At 54.8% G+C, this 23370-nt stretch overlaps 1 protein-coding gene and 1 long non-coding RNA gene across 2 annotated transcripts; one reads left to right on the top strand and one right to left on the bottom strand.

The window, feature by feature from the left end:
* Positions 1 to 2418: 2418 nt before the first annotated feature.
* On the bottom strand, positions 2419 to 9481 carry LOC122489055 (tripartite motif-containing protein 10-like). The gene is made up of 7 exons (XM_043590550.1): positions 8735 to 9481; positions 7673 to 7768; positions 6918 to 7148; positions 6378 to 6400; positions 5994 to 6109; positions 4324 to 4356; positions 2419 to 3987 (listed from the first exon to the last, which is right to left on the bottom strand). Exons 1-7 carry the CDS (start codon positions 9161 to 9163, stop codon positions 3470 to 3472), a joined length of 1446 nt encoding a protein of 481 aa, XP_043446485.1. The 5' UTR covers positions 9164 to 9481; the 3' UTR covers positions 2419 to 3469.
* Positions 9482 to 17987: 8506 nt separating this feature from the next.
* On the top strand, positions 17988 to 18931 carry LOC122489053. Its single transcript, XR_006298815.1, has 2 exons — positions 17988 to 18210; positions 18769 to 18931. It is a non-coding gene; the product is annotated as an uncharacterized LOC122489053 (long non-coding RNA).
* Positions 18932 to 23370: the final 4439 nt, after the last annotated feature.

Here is a 23370-nt window from a genome sequence, read left to right as displayed (position 1 = left end):
CTCCCTTCACCCCACTGTCCTCCACTCAGTGAGCTCTGGTCCTCTCACCCCACCATCTTCCCTTCAGTGAGCTCTGGTCCTCTCACCCCAAGCTTGGCGCCTCTAGGACTCTCTGGTTTTGGGCAGAATTTTATTCTTCCTCATCCTGGGCTCAGGGCCCCCATATCTGCCCCCTCCAGCAACCTGCCTCTCTGGGGCTGACACACAGGCATGTACATCTCTCTAGAAGTGGTTCCACCACAGGAACCTGAAGCTAGGAAAAGTTATGGCAGAACATCATTGGCTAAGGGCACAGGAAGAGGAGAGACTGTCTGCAGGTCCGGTGAAGTTCGCGGAGTCTGGGGAAGGTTCCCCTCCAAGCATCTGTAGGGGGGGGGGGGTCTGGCTCCCTGTTCTGGCCCCTGTGTGTCTCTGGAGCAGCCTGGTGTGTGTGTTGGGAGGGGTGCTGTCCTGGGGCTTGCTGGCTGTGAGACTTGGGTCACCTCATGCCCTCTGACCCTCATGTGGTGTCGAAGCATTTAAGGTAAACCTCTCTGACTCTTGCATGGCATGGAGTGGGGGCAGGGAGTAGGGGACCTGGGGCAGGGGCCTGAGAAGGCTCTGGTATGGATGTTCAGAAAAGAGAGGGGATAGTGAGTTGGCAGGAAGCTGTAGGAGTCAGAGGAACAGGAGACCTGGAATCAGGGAACAGGACGTTAGCCAAGAGCAGCCCTGCAGGTGACAGCTGAGAACACCTGCATCATGGTTAGGACTAATGTCACACAGAATTGTCCACAAATATCCCACCAGGGCTGGGAAGAGGCTGGAGGCCTCAGGGTCTCACTCCCCCTGCAGGTGACTGCCCGGCTCTCTGTCCTCCACTGGCCCGACCAGCAGAGGCATGGCCAGGCCAGCCTGTGGGGTGAGGGATGATAATTCATTGCACATCAGGTTCTCCTGGAAATTCAAAGTGGGACCATGATGAACATGTCACTAGGCACCGGAGGACCCGTAGCGGAAGAAAGCAGAGCACACAGCCACGTATTGGAGCAAGTATGGTGACACGTCCTGCTGAGTGGCCGCAGGGTCGCCCTGTCTCTGGGCCTCATGTCCTTTTCTAGCAGTTCCAGACACACAAATGCAGTATTGGGTGGTGGCCCTGAGCGTGGACGTGGAGCCACATCACCTGAGCCCTAGTGTGCGCCATGGGATGTGCCCGCTTGCCCTTAGCCACCTGCCCGTCGGGGACGGTTGTCGGCCGACCCTGCAGGGTTGTGGTGAGAGTCAGCATATAAAATACTCAATGTGGTGACAGGCCAGAGGGAGGGCTGCGTGTGTCTGCTATTATTATTATTATTAGCAGTTTAAATTCTCTAGTCCTTGCTCTGAGGCCTGGTTTTGTGCTCCCAGCGCCCCGGCCATACCTTCCCATGAGGCCTGGGGTGGAAAATCCCATTTTCCTTATTTGCATGTCTGTTTTCCTAGTATTCTGAACTAACTTGAGAGAGCCTCCATTCTTGGTCGTGGAGTGGAGTGTAAGTTGTGAAAACTCAGGTGCATACCTGTGGGGTCCTGGAGGAAGCGATGCGGAGCATCAGCCCTTCGAGGGGGGACTCCAAGAGCAGATCTGTGACTAGCAGAGCACGGAGCTTCACGGAGTCACCGTGTTTCAGGATCTACCCTCTTCCCCTGCACGGACACCACCCTCCAGGTCAGGTAAGCATCACCAGCAGGGGTGAGGGGCGGAGCGGCAGCGTGAGCGTTTTCACGCACGAGTGGTTGTGTTGCTCAGCATGAGAAATAGGTCCTGTCGTCCTGAGTCCCAGTCGTCGTGCGGACTGTGGCCGCACCGACTTGCTCACCGGGACCCACCGCACCTGTCTCGGAACAGGGCGGTGCCGTGTAGGGGTTAAGACCCGTTAGTCAGACGTGCATTACGGCCCTGGGAGCACCACCTCTGCCGCACACACAGCCCAAACTCACCAGGCCTCGGCTTCCTTCCCTTGAAGACAGGACACGAAGGGGATGCGCCTCGTGGAGTGGCCAAGGTTAGGGGGTGTGATGCGTGTCAGACCCCCCGCAGGTGGGGACCCCGCTAACACCAGTAAAAATAAACAGAAAAACACAATCCGCTTTCTGGTGGAACCCCGGGTGTTGGGGTTTTGGATGTGTATTATCATCATACAGAGACTTGTTATGTGTCCGTTGTTTTGAATATACAACATTTTATATGAAACACTATGAATGCGCCCGGAGGGAGCCATCAGTCCCCCCCACAGTTCCAGCTCCCGGTGCCCTCGCCTCTTCCACCTGCCGACCTGGGCGCCAGTGAGGAGGTGGCCCAACATTTAGTTGGTGTGGAAGCAGAGTGAACACAGATAACACTGAGAGGTTGTGGTGAGGGCTATGTCCAGGCAGAAAGGAAGACAGTGACTAAAATGCATGAAGACAATGCTTTTATTGCACACAGGAGTTAACATTCCACCCGGGGCGACTGAAGTCCTTCTCCACACTCTAGTGCTCGTGCCCGTCCTGGGTCCACACCGGACGGCATCCCCCGTACCGCGCGGCCCCACGCGGCCTGGTCTCTCCTGGCGTCCTGCACGTGCCCTTCCCTGAGCTGGCTCCCTCCTCTCCCCCTGATGCCTGGAGCTGCATGAACTCTGATGCAGTTTACCCAGCACCCCGCCCCCCCCCCACCTGCTATTCTGCACCCCTGCATCTTGGCTCCACAGCTAAGCCTCACCCCTGCCCACCCTTTCCAGGCCCCAGGTGGCGGTCAGCAGAGTGGAGTAAGATTCTCTGCAGGGGAATGTAGGGTCCGTGGGTTATGGCCTCGCCTCCCAGCAAGGCCCACACCTTGGTCTCAGGCGAAAGAGCCCCCCGGCGGAGGGAGGCCTCAGTGGCGTCAAGGTCTCACAAGGACTGCGGCCCAATATGGCCCGGGGCCACCAGTCAGCCTCCTTCCCCCTCTGAACACACTCATCTCTCAGAGCCGTCCTTTCCAGAAAGCCCTCCTGGGGGGCCAGGGCCCATCCTCTGAGCTCTGCAACCGCCAGGGCAGCCCGGCCCCAGCCTCCATCACTCCCATGTCCTCTGTCTGGTGTGTGAGTTCCTTCAGATCCTGAAGTTTTTCCTTTTCCTTTTCAGACCACCAGAGGTTGCCATCCTGCCTGGTTCACGGTCAGCACACACTAAATGATTCTGGAGGGTGCGAGGGAACGAACCCGATGTTTTTGGGAGAAGACGTGACGTAGGCCTGTGCCCTGCCTGTGATCACACAGCCGGTTGGTCTCAGGCTGGGGTTAGAGCTCCAGACCTGGGACTCGCCAGGGTCCGCCCCCCGCATGCGCTGGCCTCTGCTGGGGGTCCCAGAGAGAGGTGGGTCAGCAGACTGCAGGGCACTCCCCTGGTCCTTACAAAGTCCTCAACCGACACATTTCTGTTCCCCCGGGTGAGCCTGGACTTGGAGGAGGGCGGCCATGCCCTCTCAGGAACTCAGGGAGAAGCTGGAGCCTCGGCCCCAGAGCCCGAAGAAGGGGAGGACCTTCTGGGTGAAGGAGGCAGTGAAGGTGTAGATGGGCTGCTGGCTGACGGCGTTGGCGAAGGTCACCCAGCCCACCTCGTAGTCCAGGGACACCCGCACCTGCCGGGGCTGCTCCTCCAGGGCCAGCCGCGTGGGGAAGGAGCCCAGAGCCGAGACGAAGCCCCAGGCCAGCCTCACGGCCCACACGCCCTCCTCGGGCCGCTGCCTCAGCTCCCCCTTCCGCCGCACATCCTCACGGGCCACACCCACCGTGCAGCTGCCCCCGTGGGCCAGGTCCAGCTTTACCAGCCACGTGTGCCGCCCCCCCGTGAAGCCACCGCGGGCCAGGACGCAGGTTGCCCGGTCGAAACGCTCCGGGTTGTCCGGCGAGCTCTGCCATTTGTAGGAGAACTGAGCCCGCTGGTGGTCCTCAGACAGCAGGAGCTTCGGGTGCGAGGTCTGGGGGTCCAGAGAGAGGCACGCTGCGGGGAAAGCCCGGAGGGACAGAGATGGCCACTCACTCAGCACCTCCAGAGAAGACCTGAAGGCCCTCCCTCCCACCTGCTGGAGTCACTGTGCACATCAGGCACAGCAGTGTGTGTGTCACTGGGTCACTTGTTAATTGTAGAACCAGATCAGAGTCCCCTCATCCGGGAAGCCTTCCCTGATAAGACCTTGTCCCAGTCCCATATAACCTTTCTCCCCCCTCCTCACGTGTGGGCAGGGGACTCTGGCCGTGCCCAGCGTAGAGCCCTGCAAAATTTTCCGTTTCGATTTCAGATTCCCCATGCCCTCCCATTCTGATACCCGCTGCTCACCTGGCTCATAGTCCAACTCGAAGCAGAGTTTCTCTGTAGAGAGGACGCGAAACAGGATGAGATTCCCTTAGTCTCACAAAACCACAGAACATTTCACAAAGAGGAAACTTTGAGCCCCAGAGAGAGAAGGGACAAAGGTTTAGTGGTTCAAAACCTGGCCTCAGATCCCTGCAGCGCTTGCCAAAGCCTGACTGCGACTCGGACGGCCGAGGACATGGGCTCCTAGCAGGATCCCAGGGTGAGGTCGTGGGTCACTGGCCTTGCCCTGGGTGGACCTCACTGAGCTCAGGACATGTGAGGTGCTCCGGAAACGTCGACTCCAAGAGCAGATAAGGGGTTAATTTATTTCTTGTTTTCCTTGCAGATGATTTCTGGAATAGGCAACGGCCAGCCTTTGATTAGAGTACAATGCTCTTCATTGCCAGCCCTCTGGGCAGACTCGTAGGATGGACTGAGTGCAGGCCTCTTCCGGGCGGGCCATTCAGAGACCAGGGGCAGCGTTCCTGATGTCCTGTGGGTGTGGGCTGAGAGCCACAGGCCTGACCCGCTTCTGAGCATTCACACCTTTTCTCGTCACCTTTCTGGGGTCTCCCACCCGTGTGCCCGGCCGTGTGGGAGGAAGGGGAGGGAGACAGGTCAGCCACGCAGGGCAGAGAGAAATAGTGCTGCTGGTTATTAATGAGCAGTGTTCACCATCAAAACCTTATCATGCAGAGGAGCCTGCATGGCTCAGTCAGCTGAGCCTCTGACGCTCACGGTTTGTGAGATCGAGACCCACGTCGGGCTCGGAGCTGACATCTTGGAGCCCGCTTGGGATTCTCTCTCCCTCTCTCTCTGCCCCTCCCCCGCTTGCTCTCTCCCTGTCTCTCTCTCAAAATAAATACGTAAACTTTATATAAGAAAAACTTATGCAGGGCACCTGGGTGGCTCAGTCGGTTAAGTGTCCGACTTCGGCTCAGGTCATGACCTTGCAGCTGGTGACTTCAAGCCCCATGTCAGGCTCTGTGCTGGCAGCTGGGAGCCTGGAGCCTGCTTCGGATTCTCTGTCTCCCTTTCCCTCTGCCCCTCCCCCACTAGTGTTCTGTCTTTCTCTCTCTCAAAAATAAACATTAATAAAAATTAAAAAAAAAATTTATCATGCATTACAAATGCCTCTTTTTTAAAGTATTGAGAATGACAGGTTTTGTTAACCATTATTTTTTATAGTGGTTAATGCCAATAGATCAGATTTATTTAATTATTTTTCAAATCAGTTAAATCTTTTCAGAAATCTTCATCTTCATTATCTCTTCTCATTGTCACGTTATCCTGACAAGCATATTTTATTTTTAATTTTTTAACGTTTATTTATTATCGAGAGACCGAGAGAGACAGAGCATGAGCAGGAGAGGGGCAGAGAGGGGGAGACACAGACTCTGAAGCAGGCTCCAGGCTCTGAGCTGTCAGCACAGAGCCCCACGCGGGGCTCGAACTCACGGACCGTGAGATCATGACCTGAGCCGAAGTCGGACGCTTAACTGACTGAGCCGCCCAGGTGCCGCTGACGAGCATATTTTATAAAGATGTGCGGATAAGACAGGAGAGGGGCATAAGCCTTGCCAGACATCACTCGAGCATGGGGCAGGGCACGCGGAGGGCATTCCCAGCCCAGGCTTCACGGGTCCTCTTACCCAGAAACAGCTTCACCTTCCTCTGCAGTGGGACGGCCTGCTGCGGGAAGTCCCGAATCCTCTGGCCCAGCTCGGGGGACACAGCCTCTGGTCTCCGGCACTTCCTGGTCTCACATCTAGGGGCACACGAAGGTCGGGATTTGGGAATCGTCCCCCATGGCAATGTCCCCAGACTCAGCCGGCTGCCTGCCGACCAGGCGTGAAGGTGCAGTTCCCATGGGCAGAGCTTCTTCCTCTGGGATGGACCCCACTACCTACTCTCGGCAGCTGCGTGTGGACATGCATTTGAGGGCTTTCGCCCCTGACGTGAGGGTGCCGTGTGCAGACATGGGGTGAAGCGTGCTTGTGCGCAAGCGGGAGTGGGGAGGGCAGCCCACGACTCACCTGAGCAGAGTACTTCTGATGTCCTGCGAGAAAGAGGGGAGAGCAGATCAGTCCCCACTTCCTTATACCCAGAAAAGACAAACACCGTGTTCCCCGGTAGGCAAAGGGCCCCCGATCCCAGAGTCACAGAGCTCTGGGGTTTACAAGGCATCAGGATCCCAGACACCAAGCCCTGTATCTTATGGATCCATACAGTTCAGCGACCTGGCTGCCGGCTGGAGGCCCAGGCCCCCTGCTTTCTCAGCACCCCCAGCAGGGAGCCGCGTGTCTTCCCTCCTGTGTGCAGAAGTGAAATGCACCGGGAAGAACTTCCTGACCGGTGGGGGTGACATGGCACAGGATGCCCTGGAAAGAGCTCCTGGTGCCTGCAAAGCACTCGATGCTTAGTGCCGCGTTCAGCCGCACTTTCCTGTTGGACCCTCACAAACCACCCGAGAGGTCGGCACTGCCGATGGGCAGTGGGATGAACAGTCAAAGGCCTGTGAGGAAGGGGGTGCAGGTGCAGGGGTTCAGAGGCGAGCACGTGGGACCAGGCCTCACCGTCAGGAGCCCTCGCGCTGGCCTCTCATTCTTCTCCTCCAGTTCTGAGATCAGGCTGCCAAAGCGGCAGATCTCCTCACTGACCAGCACGTCGAACTCCTCCCGTTGCCTCAAGATGTCCGCATCCAGCGCCTCCAGCTGGGCCAGGAGGACGCTTTGCTGTTCCTCCAGGAACTGGCTCAGATACGCAAACTCGAAAATCACTTTCTGCCTCTTGGTGGCCACCTGCGACTGAAGGGGCAGGAGGAGAGGCCAGGGGGGTCATTTCTCCCTTCTTTCCCTTCCTCAGCTTTCTTTTCCTTCCTTGGTTCACTGCCTTCTCCCTCTGGCCCAGGTTCATGCCCTCCGGGGCTTGGTGGAAACTCAGAGCTCCAACCCCCAGGTCCCTAGACAGTACGGCATCCCTCCCGCCGCTGCACTGATCCCCCAGCACGGCTGTCGCCCCATCCGCCGGGGCTTCTACGCGCACACGTGCCTGAGGGGAGGTGATGAGGAGGTGATGGGGACACCCAATCCCCTGCCCTTCACAACGTGACTCTATGCACGGCACTGAGCCCATTAAACACACAATCTCATTCAGTTCTATGGCAATTCCATGAGGTCATGACGACTTTAATCTCACAGGAAGATAAATTCGGGACAGAGATTTGCACGAGGGAGTCAGGGTTCACACGCAGAGTGACTTGGAAGCCCTCCGTGCCAGGCCACCTGGGTCCGGACGGAGGAAAGGGGTCTGGGAAGGGACACGGACCTACCAGCAGGACTTGGGTCCTCTGGTTTTCTCTTGCCTGGATTCTTTGAATCTCTTCTCTCTCTTTTCTTAGACCCTCAAGACACTTCTGTATCTGCTCCTGGAGAGAAAGAGCATGAACCATTTAAGACGGAAACATCGACTTGTAAAGAGGGGTCATCCCACCCAACCCCCTCCCTCCAGGGGTTGGTGGCCTGAGGGGTCTTTTTCTTCTTGCTTCGCTTTCCAAGAATTGTGATCGAAGCTGTCCTCTTCACCTGTGCCAGCACCTGCTGTGCCTTGGTTTCCCCCCCGAGCCTTCCTGTCTTCAGGATAAGCACCCTGACTTGTTTCACCTTTGGTAAGCTGTCTGTGGGACTGTCCTGAGCTCGACAAGGCCTGCTTTGAAAGTATTCCCACTTTCTCCCTGATCTTGAGGAAACGAATTCAAACAACCTTTTCTTGTGAATACAGTCAATTTCCTGCGTGTGATTCCGGAAGGGAGAAGAAACTCGGATGATGTGAGAATAGTCCGTAATTGTTTTAAACATTGCTTGCTCTAGAACAGAGTTGGGTAGAGATACACACACGTAGGTGTACGTTCAGAAGTACAGTTAGGACCCTCGCCGTCCAATGCATGCAGACACCCACGTTTGCTGAAACACAGTGTGTGAGTGACTCAAAGGTGCTCAGATTTAATGAAAGATAAAGCTGCACCCCACATACGTGTACCCAACCTGCGTGCAAACATGCATTTACTCATAGACATGACCAGTCCCACAGTACACTTACACACTCAGTCAGCCACCCCCCCCCCCCCACCTTCCCGTGCGCACTGGTGAACATGCAAACACTCCTGCCTGTTCCGTACTGTTTGGGCCTCATTCCCTCACATACAAACCCTGTGTCCTGAGGCCCTGTGTGCGGACACACACTCTCACGTCATGGCCACTCCATCGCTCGGTGCACGTTCACCGAGCTACCTGTCGGCCGTGAGTGAACAGCTCAGAACGTGCGGACGCACAAACACCGACCCTGCACCCGGAGCTGCCTGCATGCTGACAGAGTGGGGGAGACAGACTCCTACCCGGTAGGGCCCGGCTGCGTCCTCCAGGAAGCGCACGGTGTGGGCCCGGTGCGCCCAGGCCTCGCGGCACAGCACGCACAGCTGCGTCTCGTCGTCCTCGCAGAAGAAGTAGATCTTCTCCTCGTGCTCCTTGCACACGTCCTCCTCATCCAGGCCCGGCGTGGGCGCCAGCCTGAGGCGCTCGATGTTGTCCACCACGCTGGCCAGCTGCCAGTTGGGCCGCAAGCCCGCCGGGCGGAAGGGCTGCTTGCAGAGCGGGCAGGCGAGGGACTCCTCTGGCTCCGGGCCCGGGACCTCACAGTAGCGGGTCAGGCAGCTGCGGCAGAAGTTGTGGCCGCAGTCGATGGTGACCGGCTCCCTGAGGGTGCCTTGGCAGATGGGGCAGCTGACCTCATCCACCAGACTGCTCACAGAGGCGGCCGAGGCCATGGTGCTGCTGTGCCCACTGGCTCCTCAAGGTCGCCCTCTCTGCTTGGCTGGGGAAGCGGTCAGGACACACGGGCACATCTCACACACGCACGGGCACCCTCATGGTCACCTGCACACACACGTGCCCAGAGGCAAGGCATCCGCCTACACGCCCGGGGTCTTCTGTCCCTGTCCCAAAGCCACAGATGCGACGGTCCAAGACAGACGGACAAGCAGCAGAGGGGAGGGGGGACGAAGAGCCCGCAGCTGCAGAGGTGACCTCGGTTACTCTCTGGGCTGGTGTCCGCAGCCTGGGGCTCAGCGTTCCCTCCTGTTCATCCACACGCATGTCAGTGCTGCTATCTCGGCCGCCCACACTTGACAGATAGGTCCCTCCTTTGGGGGTGGGAGGGAGACTGAGTCAGAGAGCAGAGATGCCAGCCCAGCCCCTGCAACGTGGCCAGCTGTGCCCAGGGAGATTACAGGTATCAGCGGTCCCAGGGCAAGCAGTGGGCAGGCAGGGGGTGTCGGGACCCAGATAAGGCGGTGCTCAGGGCAACACAGCCCAGACGGCTTCCCCAGTGATGCCCCCAGCGGCCTGCCACAGGCTTCCAAGGAGGCTGCACCAAACCCCCCGTGGGGGAGAGAAAAAGAGCAGCGGCCAGCACTCATTTATGGTGACTGCACACCCCACACTCCTACCCCCGAGCCCGATGACACCCATGCTGTCAGCGTGGAGCTTGGGCAAAGCTGGGTTATTCTTGCCCAAGGCAGCAGGAGGAAGGTGGACGGCCATAATATGCACTCAGAGCTGTGTGTCCCACGTAGAAATACAGTGTGAGCCACAGATGCAAGCAAACTTCCTTAGTAGCCATATTCTAAAAAGTGAAATTAATTTTAATGTTTTGTTAACCCCAAATACTATCATTTCAACACGTGATTGGTCTAAAGGTAAGAAATGAGAGATTTTGTGCTCTTTCTAACTGGTGCTAAGTCTTTGAAATCGGGGTGTATTTTACACTGTGGCACATCTCAGCTGGGACTGGCCACACTTCCAGGCCTGGCCATCGCAGGGGACTGACGGCTGCACCCTCCGGAGGGGTGGGCCGGTGGGAAGGGGTGAGCAGTCCGTGTGACAATGGGACTTTTCTTTGGTTTTATCCAAGGACGCAGGGGATCGGATGAAGAACCATGGTTGTTTGACTGTCACCTGGGCCTGGGGCTCAGGAGGAGCACCTGTCTGGAGGCCAGGAGAGGAGGCTGGGAGAGGAGGCCAGGAAAGGAGTCTGGGAGAGGAGGCTGGCACTGGAGGCCGGGAGAGGAGGCCGGGAGAGGAGGCTGGGAGAGGAGGCTAGGAGAGGAGGCTGGGAGAGGAGGCTGGCACTGGAGGCCGGGAGAGGAGGTTGGGAGAGGAGGCCGGGAAAGGAGGCTGGGACTAGAGGCCGGGAGAGGAGGCTGGGAGAGGAGGCTGGGACTGGAGGCCAGGAGAGGGGGCTGAGAGAGGAGGCTGGGACTGGAGGCCAGGAGAGGAGGCTGGGAGAGGAGACTGGGACTGGAGGCCAGGAGAGGAGTCCAGGAGAGGAGGCTGGGAGAGGAGGCTGGGACTGGAGGCCGGGAGAGGAGGCTGGGAGAGGAGGCCGGGAGAGGAGGCTGGGAGAGGAGGCTGGGACTGGAGGCTGGGAGAGGAGGCTGGGAGAGGAGTCTGGGAGAGGAGGCCGGGAGAGGAGGCTGGGAGAGGAGGCTGGGACTGGAGGCCAGGAGAGGAGGCCAGGAGAGGAGGCTGGGACTGGAGGCCAGGAGAGAAGGCTGGGAGAGGAGGCTGGGACTGGAGGCCGGGAGAGGAGGCTGGTACTGGAGGCCGGGAGAGGAGGCCAAGACTGGAGGCTGGGAGAGGAGGCTGGGAGAGGAGGCCAGGAAAGGAGGCCCGAACTGGAGGCCAGGGCTGATCCCAGCCCCACAGTTCCCAGCTTCGTGACTTCACATGTCTTCTTCGGTAAAAAGAGAGTAATCATCCCTGTCCCAAAGGGTTGGTATTAGATTGGACACAATAATATGAGAATACTAAGCCAACACAAATGTCTGTTACCTTTGGGGCTGGGTTTTGCAAATTTTATCAATACAAATCATTCATATTGCAGTTTCTCGCCTTCTCTCGCCTGAAGTTAGAGAGTAAAATTGAAGCACAACGTGACCCAGCGTCATCCTGTTGGGGACACTGGCTCTGGGGCTGGCAGGGCGCACAAGCCAAGGAGGCCAGCCTGGGCAGAGGAGGGGCCCCCGAGAGCACCTCGTGTCCCAGGATGGACTTTGCCGCCCCGGACACACCTCAGAGCCGGAGGTTTATGGCTCCCACCTGCTCTGCTGGACAGGAAGTGGAGTCTCTTCCCAGGTCTCTCCACCCTCCGTGGTCCAGGGAGTGGTTCCAGGAAACCGTGCTCGGCTCCCCAGCCCAGGAACAGAGAGCAGGCTGACCAGGCTGGGAAATGCTGGGTGATTCGAGCCATGCTGGAGTTTGAACCCACTCAGCTGATGGGTGGTTCCGGGGAAGCCCACGTGGCTTCCCCGTCTCAGCCTCCCGTGGTCTTCCCTCAGTGACTCACGCAAACGTGACTCATCTTGGGGAAGGACATTAGTGTGGCCTGAGGCAGAGGCCTCAGTGGACAGGCTGGAGAAGGCACCGTGATGCCCTCAGCCCCTTCCCACGAGGAGGCCACCTGTCCGGCCTGCAAGAGGCCCCACAAAGGACCTGTGGACACACCTCCTGCTGGCCGTGCCTCATCTGCCCTCTGGGATGGGGGCCCAGCCCTCCTGCAAGGTCCTGCTGTGTCCATGGTGCAAGGAGGAGGGGCACACAGACCCTGTCACAGTCCCCGTGCCGCTGGGCACTCTGGAGGAGATGCATTGTGAGGAACACGGGGAGAAGGTATGCTTCTTCTGCGGACATGATGCTCAGCTCCTGTGCACGCGCTGTCGAGAGGGCCCCTCCCACCACACCCACGCCGTGGGCTTCCTGGACGGGGCCTGCCAGCCCAACCAGGTAAGAAGCATGGCTTTACCTCGGGCCTTTGGGGGTGGGACGGTGTCTGGTCACACGTAGTGGAGGGAACGGGATAGGGGTCCAGGTGAAGGCCCTGGCTGCTACATCAGGGGACTCCAGCGTAGGGACACGGGGGACACTTCCAGACGGAGAGGGCCATGGGTCACTTGGATGTGTGGCTGTTCACAGTCTTGCAGGAACTTCAACTCCAGCCTCAGAGGCCCCTCGGTGATGGACGCCAAGAACCGTAAGCATGAGTTGGCTGCCCTTGGGACAATCCACCCACTGTGTGCAGGCTGAGCCAGGCCTCCCGGGACCCAGACTGGAGACTTCACAAAGCCCTGGCTGCTGGACTCAGAGGGATGAGGCGGGAGAGGCCAGCAAGGGTGACTGGCAGGCAGGGCTCCTCCTTGTGAGAGTGGGCATGACCTGGCCCATCCAGTCTCAGGGACGCTGCCCCCTCTGTCTGCCCCCAGATCTCTCTCATCATCCAGTCACCAGGTCTGCAAGCGATTTCTCAGAGGCACCTCTTGGGTCTTTAACTCGGCCTCATCCCCACAACCGCCACCAAGTCCAGGCTCTCAGTGCTTCACCCAGACATTGGACGGCCTCGGACGTGCTCCCTGCCTCCACTCTCTCTGTCTCCGATCACCCTCCAACCCTCCACGAGGTACATCTTCCACAAACACACAGCAGACCACATTGCTTCCCTGCTCAAAACCCTCCTGTGGCTCCCTCGTGCCCCTCATCTCCCAGCCGCCCCTCCCAGGACCTGAGCATCCAGCTGGACTGGCGGCTGGGCACCTGCTCCTTCCTGCTTCCAGCTCCTTCTCACGTAGCTACTTCCTCCGACACTGCTCTCTCTCCCCCCACTCCTTTTTAAACCATTTCAGCAATTTCTACGTGTGCAGTCCAGGGACACACAGTACACTCCACGCCTCTAGACCCACTGTACGTGCTTTCTGTCTCTGAGATCCCCCCTGTGCCCTTTGTGTTCCCACCTCGGCTGCCAGTGTCGTCGTGACTGACTCATCTCAGGTGCTGGTCTGTTCAGGTCAGCCCTTTCCACCGCTGAATCCCTCAGTGGTCAGCCGTGTGCCTGGGACCCAGCAGACAACTTGTATCTGTGAATTAAGCCACCCCTTTCTGCCCATTCTTCTCCCCACAGGACGGTGTCAGGACTCAGTTGGAAGCCCTGAGGGTGGAGGGAGAAGAGATTGAGGACATAAAGAGTCGGGAAGACCAGAAGTTCCAAATGCTTCTGGTAAAGAGCTTCTGGGCACCTTGTCCTCTGGGGGTTTTCTTAGCAGACTGGGGGCCTGGCAGGTGAGAAGAGGCAAACTGTTCTCATTCACTTCCCTATGTGTGCACAAGGGCACTTGGGGTCAAGGCTTTGGAATCCCAGAGCATCACAGCTGGAAATGGTTGTGATGACTTCTAGCCCAAGATCCACTTATCAGCCACTTTACAGAGCAGAAAGCTGAGGTCCAGGAAAGTGATGCTCCCAAGGCCACACAGCAAAGCCCACGTTCACGCTGACATGGCTGTAGAACCTTGGCCCTCAGCAACCCTTCCCATCCCAGTCTCAGTGCCTGAAAGCATCGCCTTCAGATGGGAAGCTTGGGGCCAGGAAGTGTATACAAGGGTCTGCCCTCTAGTCTGGCCGTGAGGCTAACCCTAGACCATGAGGGTGTCCCTGGGCACGGTAGGTGAATGGTGGGGCTCCCTGCTCCCAGCTACATGGTTATTTATCCAAGAGGAAAGCTGCAGTATGAGAATTTCTGGTACCCTGACCAAGAGACAAGTTTTGGGACAGGAAGGGATCTCCAGCATCCCTGTGCCCCCCTCAGAGTGTGCCCTACAGGAGGCAATGTCGGAGGCTAAGACCAATGCCACACACTCTGCGTTGCCTGTAACCACACTTCCTTCGCTTGCGTGGCTCTCCGATTAATGACTACTGCCATCTCCCCTGGGCCCTAGGGGAGGTGGGGTGAGGTTAGTGTGAAAGTTCAGTGTGGCTCGGAGGATATAATGTGTATGACGGGTAGAATCTCCAGGTAGGACAAGAACATAGCCCTCATCATGTTAAGTTTACCCTGAGACCCATCATATTATACAAGAGACTTAGTTAGTCCTTATCACTCTTAACAGTAAGAATACCGATGACCCTCCTGGAACACAGCTTCTGAGCTTCCTCCTGGCCACGTCTGTATTTTTGCCTCTCACAGACTCACATCGAAATCAGGAAGCAGCAGGTAGAAGCCGTGTTTGAGAAGTTGCAGCAGGAGCTGAGGGAACAGCGGGGCCTCCTGCTGGCCAGGCTGAGGGAGCTGGAGGTGCAGGTCTGTGAGGAGCGAGAAGACTACATCTCCAAGTTCTCCGAGGAGGTTGCCAGGCACAGAGCCGAGGCCGAGGAGCTGGAGAACTGCCAGCAGCTGGCAAGTGTCCTGCTATGTGTGGGGGGCTGTCCACAACCTGCCTCGTGGGATGGGAGAGGGATTTCTTAGGCAGGGACAGCAGCTGAGGTTGGGAGATGCTGCAGAGGAGCAGGAGAGGGGAGCAGAGGTCTTCTGCTAGGAGGGACTGCTAGCTGTCGGGTTTCTTCAGCCCAGAGACGCTACAGAGGGGCAGACCCCGAAAGGCTGGATGACTTGACCCCGCACTGCGGTCGTGTCAAAGACTCTGGAATCAGCCGTTCTTGGGTTTGAGGGCAGGCTCTTCCAGCCGTGTGGCCTCAGCGAGCCTTGCGCCCGCCTAAACATGGGGATAACAGTAGCACCTCCTTCCTAGAGCTCCTGCAAAGATGATAAACAATCCATGCCAAATGCCTCGCATGGTCCTGGTTCACAGAGAGAACTCCATAGTGGCGTCTGTTTCGATGGTCCTCACATTATCCTGCGTCACATCAGGTTCGGCTGGTAACTCAAGGCCTGGACCCTGTTCTCCACCATCTCTCAATCACTGGAGGCAGAACATGCTCCCAAGACGAGGCTAAGACAAAGAAGTGAGCTTGAATGATCTGGCCAGAGTCCCACATTAGTAGGGAGGCATGGTGCAAAAGAATAGTCTGATGGGTAGGTCATTAGACACACAGAACTTTCTTCAAGAGGAGAACTTTGAGCCAATGCATTACGAAGAACGGATGTGCAGCCTCTCCGGCGGGAAGGACCTGAGGACACTGAGTGCATGTTCTTTTTCTTTTGTAGGATGTGGGCGTCAGCCAGAGCAGGTAGGGCCTCCTCCCAGTCCTGCTTCCTTCACACATAGGGTGTATACTTTGTGTCCGTCACCTGTGTCCCCTGGGCACGGACATTGGGGGGCACTCTGACCTCGCCCTCCAGCGGGCTGCGCGGAAACGCAAAACTGCTTTGGCAGACACACACACAGGCAGCCTCCACTCAAAGGTTTGTGTTCCAAGAGTTCGTTTTGAAAATTGATTGTTTGGTATCAAAGACACATTTTCCCCTTAAAAGTGAAGAAACAAACAACAATCAGGTTTTTAGGCTGATCCAGGAACATCCATTTAATTCCCGAAATTATTAGTGCTCGAGGCAGCATTAACACCAAAACATAATTCTGAGGGGAACATCTTCTATTAAGTACAGTCAGCATGGAATGTGGAAAGACCAGGCAGCCTGCCTTCAACCATTTCCCCCCTCAACTGCCCCATTTCCTTCAGAATTTACAAACACTACTCTCAAGGGGCAGCCGCTGGAACTGTGAATATTAGCTCCTCTCCCTTCCTCTGCTCCAAGTGCCTGCGCCTTCCCGGTGCTCTGCTAGGGAGCAGCTGTCACAGCCGTGGGTCATGCATCCACAGGGGCCTGAACCCGGGGTGTCTACCCTGGGGGCCCATGAGCCAAGAAGCATCTCCAAACATACTTTTCAAGTTGTGTTAGAGATTCCGATCTAGATGGGCTTTGCAGGCCTTCTGGTCTGCGGAGGAAGCTGAGACCAGGAAGTGGGGGAAGGGGCTTGGGGGGTTGAGGGGTTGGGGGAGGGGGTAGGGGTGCTGTCAAGGTCATGCAGCGGGTGACCCGCAAGGACACATTTTCTTCCATCCCGCTGTTGTCCCCCATCCCCTTTCCCCTAGTAATGAGCAGCAAACAAGTCACAGAGGAGTTCAAGCGCCTTCTCCTTTTCCTAGTGACCCTGTACTGTCCTCTAGAGGCAAACAGGGTAACGACCTCTTGCAGCCTCCACAAGCCCCAAACATTCTCCTAAAGGACCTTCCTCTAATTCTGGAGGAACTGGTTGTAGGTGTGAGAAGACTTTTGTGAGTCCAGAGACCATTTCTCCTGCCCTTGTCAAGAAGATCCGAGATGTTCACAGGAAAATCCTGCCCCTCCCAGAGATGCTGAGGACCTTCTCAGGTAAAGGGGAAGGGGTAACAGATTTCCCCATGCTGTTCCCTCCCCCCTCCACCGCTTGCCCTTCTGCCCCCCCATCCCTCTCCACCTTCCCCTGCCTTCCAAGCCTGGCTCCAGTTGTCTTCCGCCCAAGCCTTCCCTTAGTGACCCTGCTCTGCTCAGAGGGACCGTTCCTCAGAGATCTTCTCTCTCCAGGGACATGCACTGGCAGGTGGGGGCTGCTGTGCCATTAGAGCACAGCAGGAGGCATGGAGCAGATGCCTTCTCCTCCTTCCCCACGGGGTCCCCAGGTCTGCCCTGGGGAGTACCTGTAAGAGATGGCAAGTTACATACCTTTCTATTTCTGCTTCGCTCAGAAAGCCTGGTGCATCATCTGGAAACAGACTCAGGTAAACAGCTGGGGGTTTCGGGAGTCTTTCGCTCATCCACTCACTCAACCCAAGGCAGCAAACAGAGCAATTAAATACACCAAGTCTGGAGCCTGGTTACTGGGCTCTCTGCTCCAGCTCTCGCTGGGTAAGAGGCATCCGGCAAGCCGTTAAGCCTCTTTGTTCCGGTCTCTTCACTGGAAATGGAAAGAGACAATGGAAAACACACTGGTTCTAGCCCCACATGTAGCCACCAGGTAAGTGAGGCAGTAGATGCCTCATTACCACCAGGTAATGAGGCAGTTAGTGTAGCACCTGGCACATAGTGAGGGCTCAATGTTTGTTACTTGTGTAGGCATTATTTCCCCCCAAATATTTATGAAGTTCTTGGTTGTGTGTGTGTGTGTGTGTGTGTGTGTGTGTGTGTGTGTGTAATGCCCGGCACTGTGCCAGACTCTGCTGACTTGAACAGATACTGTATAATTTAAAACCTAGCATTTACTTAAAGAAGAAACCATTTCCACAAATATCACCACATTCTGCTTCTCACACTTAATGTGCAAGAAAAACCACCCGGGGATCTTGTTAAAATGCAGATTCTGGTTCAGTAGGGATGGGGCCCAAGATTCTGCATCAAAAAAAAAAAAAGTTTATGTATTTATTTTGAGAGAAAGCGGGGGAGGAGAAAAGAGAGAGGGAGAGGGAGAGAGAGATCCCAAGCAGGCTCCACAATGTCAGTGCAGAGCCTGATGTGGGGCTTGATCCCAGGGAGATCATGACCTGGGCTAAAACCAAGAGTCAGACGCCTAACCGAATGAGCCACCCAGGCACCCCCAGGATTCTGCACTTTTACAAGCTCCCTGGCGAGGCCGTTCAGGGGCTGCACTTTGAAAAACAAAATCTCACAGCTGAGCAGCACTTGCCTGTTGGGTAGCATTGCTCCCGCCTCGGTCCTTACAGAACAGAAGGGGAAGCCGAGGTTCAGGACAGAAAGGCGCTGGCAGGTGGCACCTACTGGAGCGCTTTTTGCCCCGCCCCGAGCGGCGCATGCGCCCCAGGGCTCCCCTCCACGCCCTGCTCTCCTCCCCCAGGGGCCGGGACCCGGGACCCTCCGGCCGCCAGCTGGAGCACGGCCCTCTCCGAGGACAGGAAGCCGACGAGGTTCACCCGGGACCAGCAGGACCTGCCTCACTGCCCCTGGAGCTCCGAGGGTGTCCCCTTGGCGCTCGGCTGCCCCGGCGGCACCTCCGGGCGCCCCCGCGGGCATGTGCAAGTGCAGCCCAGAGCCCGCGGGTAGGCGGTGGGCGTGGCGGGCGCGTGGGCGGGCAGCAAGGCGGGGGGTGGAGGTGGGGGTGGGGGTGGTGGGGGGCGCTTGAGCTCGGCCGCGCGCGCACCGGCACCAGGCCTCTAGGGCTTCGCACCTGCTGCACCCAGCGCGCAAGTGCCCTGCCCCGTCTCGCCCGCCGCGGAGCGCGACCCCGCCTTCGCCACCTCCTTCGGTCGGTCGGTCGGAGCTGTCTGGGAAACAGGCTCCTAACAGAATGAAGGGCCGAGGGGGAAGTCCGAGGGGCGCTGGGGCGGAGAGCGGCCGAGCTTTCGGGAGCCCAGGGGCTGCTCCCGGACACACGCACGGCTCGGGGAGCCAGCGCGAGTTTGAAAAACGAAACCAAACACCAGTACAATAGAAACTGCCAAAGCTTCAAAATAACCGTCGTGGGGAAAAACAACGTCGTTGGGCCTGCATTAATTTGTTCCGTTGACATGCGCGCAGACATGCTCCCGTCTTTGCGGGGCGCAGGGTGGACCCAGACTCCCTTCCATTCTGACATTCGGGTCGTTTCTTTCTCGTAGAGGGCGTCCTAATACAGTGTACGACGAACCAGCCAGACGCTGAAAACTTGAAAGACAACGGAATCTGTGACCGCGACACAAGCCTGTCCCTCCTTGTAACTCCGAGCTTCCTGATTTACCAGACCCCACTGTTCAATAAAGTGACATTTGCTTTCAGGTCCAACTAACCTCTCAAATATGTATTATCATCCCCGCTCCTGTTGGATGATGAGGCTTTGTCTCACTTCCCCTGCACTCAACTCGTGTTCTGGGCAGGCCAGGCGTTTTGGCCGCGTATGAAGTTGAGAACACAAATGAGCTGCTTACATTGTATTTCCACGTCTAGTGCTGCTACTCTCATGGTGAGTGTCCAGTGATTTAGGCTGTGGGTATGCATCTAGGGAGGCCCTGGGCCAAAATTAAATTGCCCTGCATAAGGAAGAGAGTAGGATTCAGAGGCTTCAGGGGAAAGTTGAGTCTGAGGACTGGAGCTGCCTGGAGGGAAAGAATCCACTTGGTGGCCCCACTGGAAAACCTGAAAATATTTGTGTTGCAATGTTTGTGATGTAAAACCGGCCTTTATCGCCTGCACAGGAGCCTCAGCCTAGTTGACCTTGGGCTCCATGCTTCTGCAAGCCTTGCTGGGCTCCGGGAATCTGGAATGTGAGAGGCTGAGCACTGTTCACTACCGGGCAGGAGGCAAACAGAGACTCCACAAAACAAGTGTGTGGCTGCTGGTTTACGTGAGGAGCTGTCACACACCGGGACGTGCCCCTGAGGACCAGGGCGGCCCAGGTGGAGTCTGTCCAAAGCCCAAGAACAGTAATTACAGCAGGCAGGATGTGACAGACACCCGGGCCAGAGCACTGCCTCTGTGCCCTGGTCGTGCTCCGCAGGCTTGCTGGCTTTCCTCATGCCGTTTTCCCCACGCATCTCCGTTCTTTCCTTTTCCTTGGACCCCCAGTGCAGACAGCTGACTCAGTCATACTCCATGGTTCCGGGTGCAAAACTGTGCAGGGTCTTCTTGTTTTATTTATACTTTCTCCCCTGTCTCCAAGTCCCATTCCCATTCTCTTCACCCCGTGGGCAGTGGCTCTCGAATGTTCTCACAAACCCTCGGATACAGAGGGGTCCTTGCACACACAAGTAGTACAGGACTGTTTCTTCCTTCTTTAAACCTAGTACCACGGTTTTGAGATCTAGTCATGTTGCTGTATATACATCTAGTTTATGGCTTCTAATCGTTGAATAGTATTCTATAGAACACGTCAACCACGTTTACTTTGCTTTCTTTTGGCAAAGAATGTCTGGGTTACCTCCGTCTGCCTGTGACAATGAGCAACACTGATGATGAACAGCCTCATGCTTTTCCCTTGTGAACCTAAGATATACCCCAGGAAGGGATGGCTGGCGTTTGCACACTTAATTTCCTTAAGTACCACCAGTTGCTCCCCAAGATGGCTGTACCCACTTATACTTCTGCTGGAGGGGCACAGAGGTTCCTGCTTCCCACCCCCCCCCCACAAATGGGTGCCATCAAACTTGCTCATTTCTGCAAATCTGATGACTGCAAACTGATAACGTATTTTTAAAATGTTTGTGTTTTTCTTCCTGTAAAGTGTGCGTTTCTTCTGGACTTTTCTATGCTGTTTCCGTATCTTTCAGGTTCCCCTCTTCCTTTCATTGACTTCCAGGAATCTCTTACATATTCTAGATGGTAATCTCTTGCTCATCTTAGGCTTGAAAATATCACTCATTTATTAACTTTGCTGGTGGTGTTATTAATTAGATAGCAATCCTGAACTTTCATGATAAATTTAATACATTTTCACTTTGTGATTTATGTTTTTGAGATCTTTTTCGCCACCACAAGATCATGTGTGTGTTTATATATATTTCCACTAGTTTTATAACTTACTGTGCACATGAAATCTTTGGTTTATCTGGAGTTAGGAGGACGCCGCCTTTCTCCATAGAGTAAGCAGTTCCTCCAACTCCATTTACTTAAATAATCCATCTTAGTCCTACTGACCAGTAGGGCCACTTCTGCTGTACCAGCTTCCCATGAGTGAAAGAGCTGTTTCTGAGCTTTCTACTCTGTTGTCTCAATCTATTTGTCTCCTCCTGGGCCAGTTCATGCTGTTTTTTATTGCGACAACCTTGTAGTGCAAGTTAACGTCTAATAGGACGGCTCTACCCCCTTAGCTTCTTTTTCAGATATATCTCAGTTATCTGTAGACATTTATGCTTCCATATGAACTTAGAATCAATTTGTCAGATTCTTTAAAAAAAAATGCTGGTGCTCTTTTAACTGAACTTACGTTGGCATTGATTGAAATTTTATTGAATTGGATGATTGAGGGAAATTAATTTGGAGAAAATGGACATTGTCATCCTATCCATACACGTGTTGTCTCCCTCCAGCTGTTTGGATCTTGTTTTGTGTCTTTAATGGGATTTTGAGATTTTCTCCAGAGAACAGTTTGGCAACATCTAGTAACATGCCTGTCCTTTGGCCCGGAAACTTTCCCTCGAGAGAAACGTTCACACAAATGTGCAATGAAACACCTCATGATGGTTTGTCACAGCACAGTTTATTATTTATTTATTTATTTATTTATTTATTTATTTATTTATTTATTTAAAATATATGAAATTTATTGTCAAATTGGTTTCCATACAACACCCAGTGCTCATCCCAACAGGTACCCTCCTCAATACCCATCACCCACCCTCCCCTCCCTCCCTCCCCCCCATCAGCTCTCAGTTTGTTCTCAGTTTTTAAGAGTCTCTTATACAGCACAGTTTAAATTACAGAACAGATAATCAGCTGTGGTCTATTCATATAATACAGTACCATACAACAGTGAAAATGAATGAATCATAGCTACACGAATCTGTATGGATACACTTCAAAAGCACACCTGGGCACACACCAAACCCGGCCGGTGGGTCTTTCTGGTCAGGAAGGCAGGCGGCCTGTGATTAGAAAAGGACTGTGCACACAGGGCCTCTCAGCTGTATGTGTAATGTTTTATTTTCTGGGGGGGGAAAACTAGATCATGTTCATCAAGGGATAAGAGTTTGATGGAGTTGAGTGGTGACTGTTCCTTAGGTTACTTAGAACACTCTTCTGCAGATCTGAAATACTTCATAAGGAAAACCAAAACTTGCTCTTCCTAAAATTTGTACCTTTTGGGGAAGCTATGATATTCACAAGGCTCGCATTGCTATTATAAAACTTTCCTTTAAAAAATTATAATTTGTATTGGTTATTGCTGATATGAAGGAACAATATTGATATTGATAGTCTTTTTAGTAATTTTGCCACATTCTTATGAATTCTAATAGTTTGTTAATTCATAGGGTCACTTATGTAGAAAATCGTTACTATTTTATCATCTGAAAATAAATTTTGACTCTTTCCTTGTAATCTGTGTAACTCCTACTGCCATTTTGCACCCTGCTGTGTGGGCAGGGGACCTGCAACATGCTGCTGAGCGGTGCTGATAGAGGCCACCCTTGGTCCCTTTTTAACATGAGAATAAGCTCTCTAAGGTTTCTCCGTTAAGTATACTGACTGTGGATTTCTTGGTAGAGAGCCTTCATCAAGTTAAAGAGTGGTTTTCTAGTCCTGGTTTTCTTAGAGTTTTTCAAATAATACCTGGGGTTTAAGCTTTATCAAATACCTCTTTTCACGTTTTGAGATAAGCGTTGTGATTTTTCTGTCTGCCCATGGATGTGGTCATCCCACGTCGGATCTTCTGATGTTAGACTATCATTGCCTGTCAGAGGTGAACTCTATGTGATAACAGTGTAGCCCGTTGTTGAAGTGTTTCACAATCACATACACATTCTTTAACCTGCGCAGGACCCTCTGGGCTGAGCTGCCACCATCTACCCGCCCCTCCCCTGCCCTGCTTTGCAAACTTTAGTGTTTAAACTAAACACTTTAGTGTTGACTTGTTCAAGTGCAAGTTCTGATTCACAGGTATAAGGAGGACTCTACTCTAGTTAGGGCTTTAGATCACAGCTGTCACCGGCAGACCTGAACTTCAAATCCCGAACTCCTGAGAGGCTTTGGACGTCTCTGTACTGACTTTTATGCCAGATTGCAAGTCACTAGCCTGTGAGTGTCCGGTGACCCTTGAAAATGACCTCAGGGCTGATCATGTGGCTGGCAGGACCTGGTATGGTTCATAGCCCTTTGGCTTGGTTATTATGAGTTCAAATCCTAGCTCAGCCAGAAGCAAGTTACTTAATTTTTCTGAATCTTAGTCTCCTCATGTGAAGAAGAGATCAAAATGCCTATTCTATAGGATTATTGTGTGGTTTACATGGATTGATACGTGTAATATGATACTGGAACCCAATCCCAAAGTAGGTACATGGGTTTTCCTGACACCAGCTCCAATTATCTTGACCCCAGCTGGGTGTCCCCCAATTCAGCCCAATTCTGACACTATCTACCCAGATTGCACAGGGTAAGTCAGTGCTGATGGACTGTCCTCCACTGCAGACGCCAATCACAAACCCCGGCTGACACCTATGCTTCTGACTCACTGGCTGTAAATCAGAAGTTCCCAGGGTACCTGGTGGCTTGGTTGGTTAGGCTTCCGACTT

Source organism: Prionailurus bengalensis, chromosome B2 (genome assembly GCF_016509475.1).
Source record: "Prionailurus bengalensis isolate Pbe53 chromosome B2, Fcat_Pben_1.1_paternal_pri, whole genome shotgun sequence".
Classification (NCBI taxonomy): Eukaryota; Metazoa; Chordata; class Mammalia; order Carnivora; family Felidae; genus Prionailurus; species Prionailurus bengalensis.
The sequence above is the reverse complement of the archived record's forward strand: the minus strand, read 5'-3'. Positions and strand labels throughout refer to the sequence as shown.

Excerpts from the sequence above, each read along its gene's own strand:
- LOC122489055 (XM_043590550.1), bottom strand. The coding sequence starts at position 9,163 with ATGGCCTCGGCCGCCTCTGTGAGCAGTCTGGTGGATGAGGTCAGCTGC. Across the intron at positions 7,769-8,734 it reads ACGCAGCCGGGCCCTACCGG|GAGCAGATACAGAAGTGTCT; the intron begins GTAGGAGTCTGT and ends CTTTCTCTCCAG. Across the intron at positions 6,110-6,377 it reads ATCAGAAGTACTCTGCTCAG|ATGTGAGACCAGGAAGTGCC; the intron begins GTGAGTCGTGGG and ends GTGTGCCCCTAG.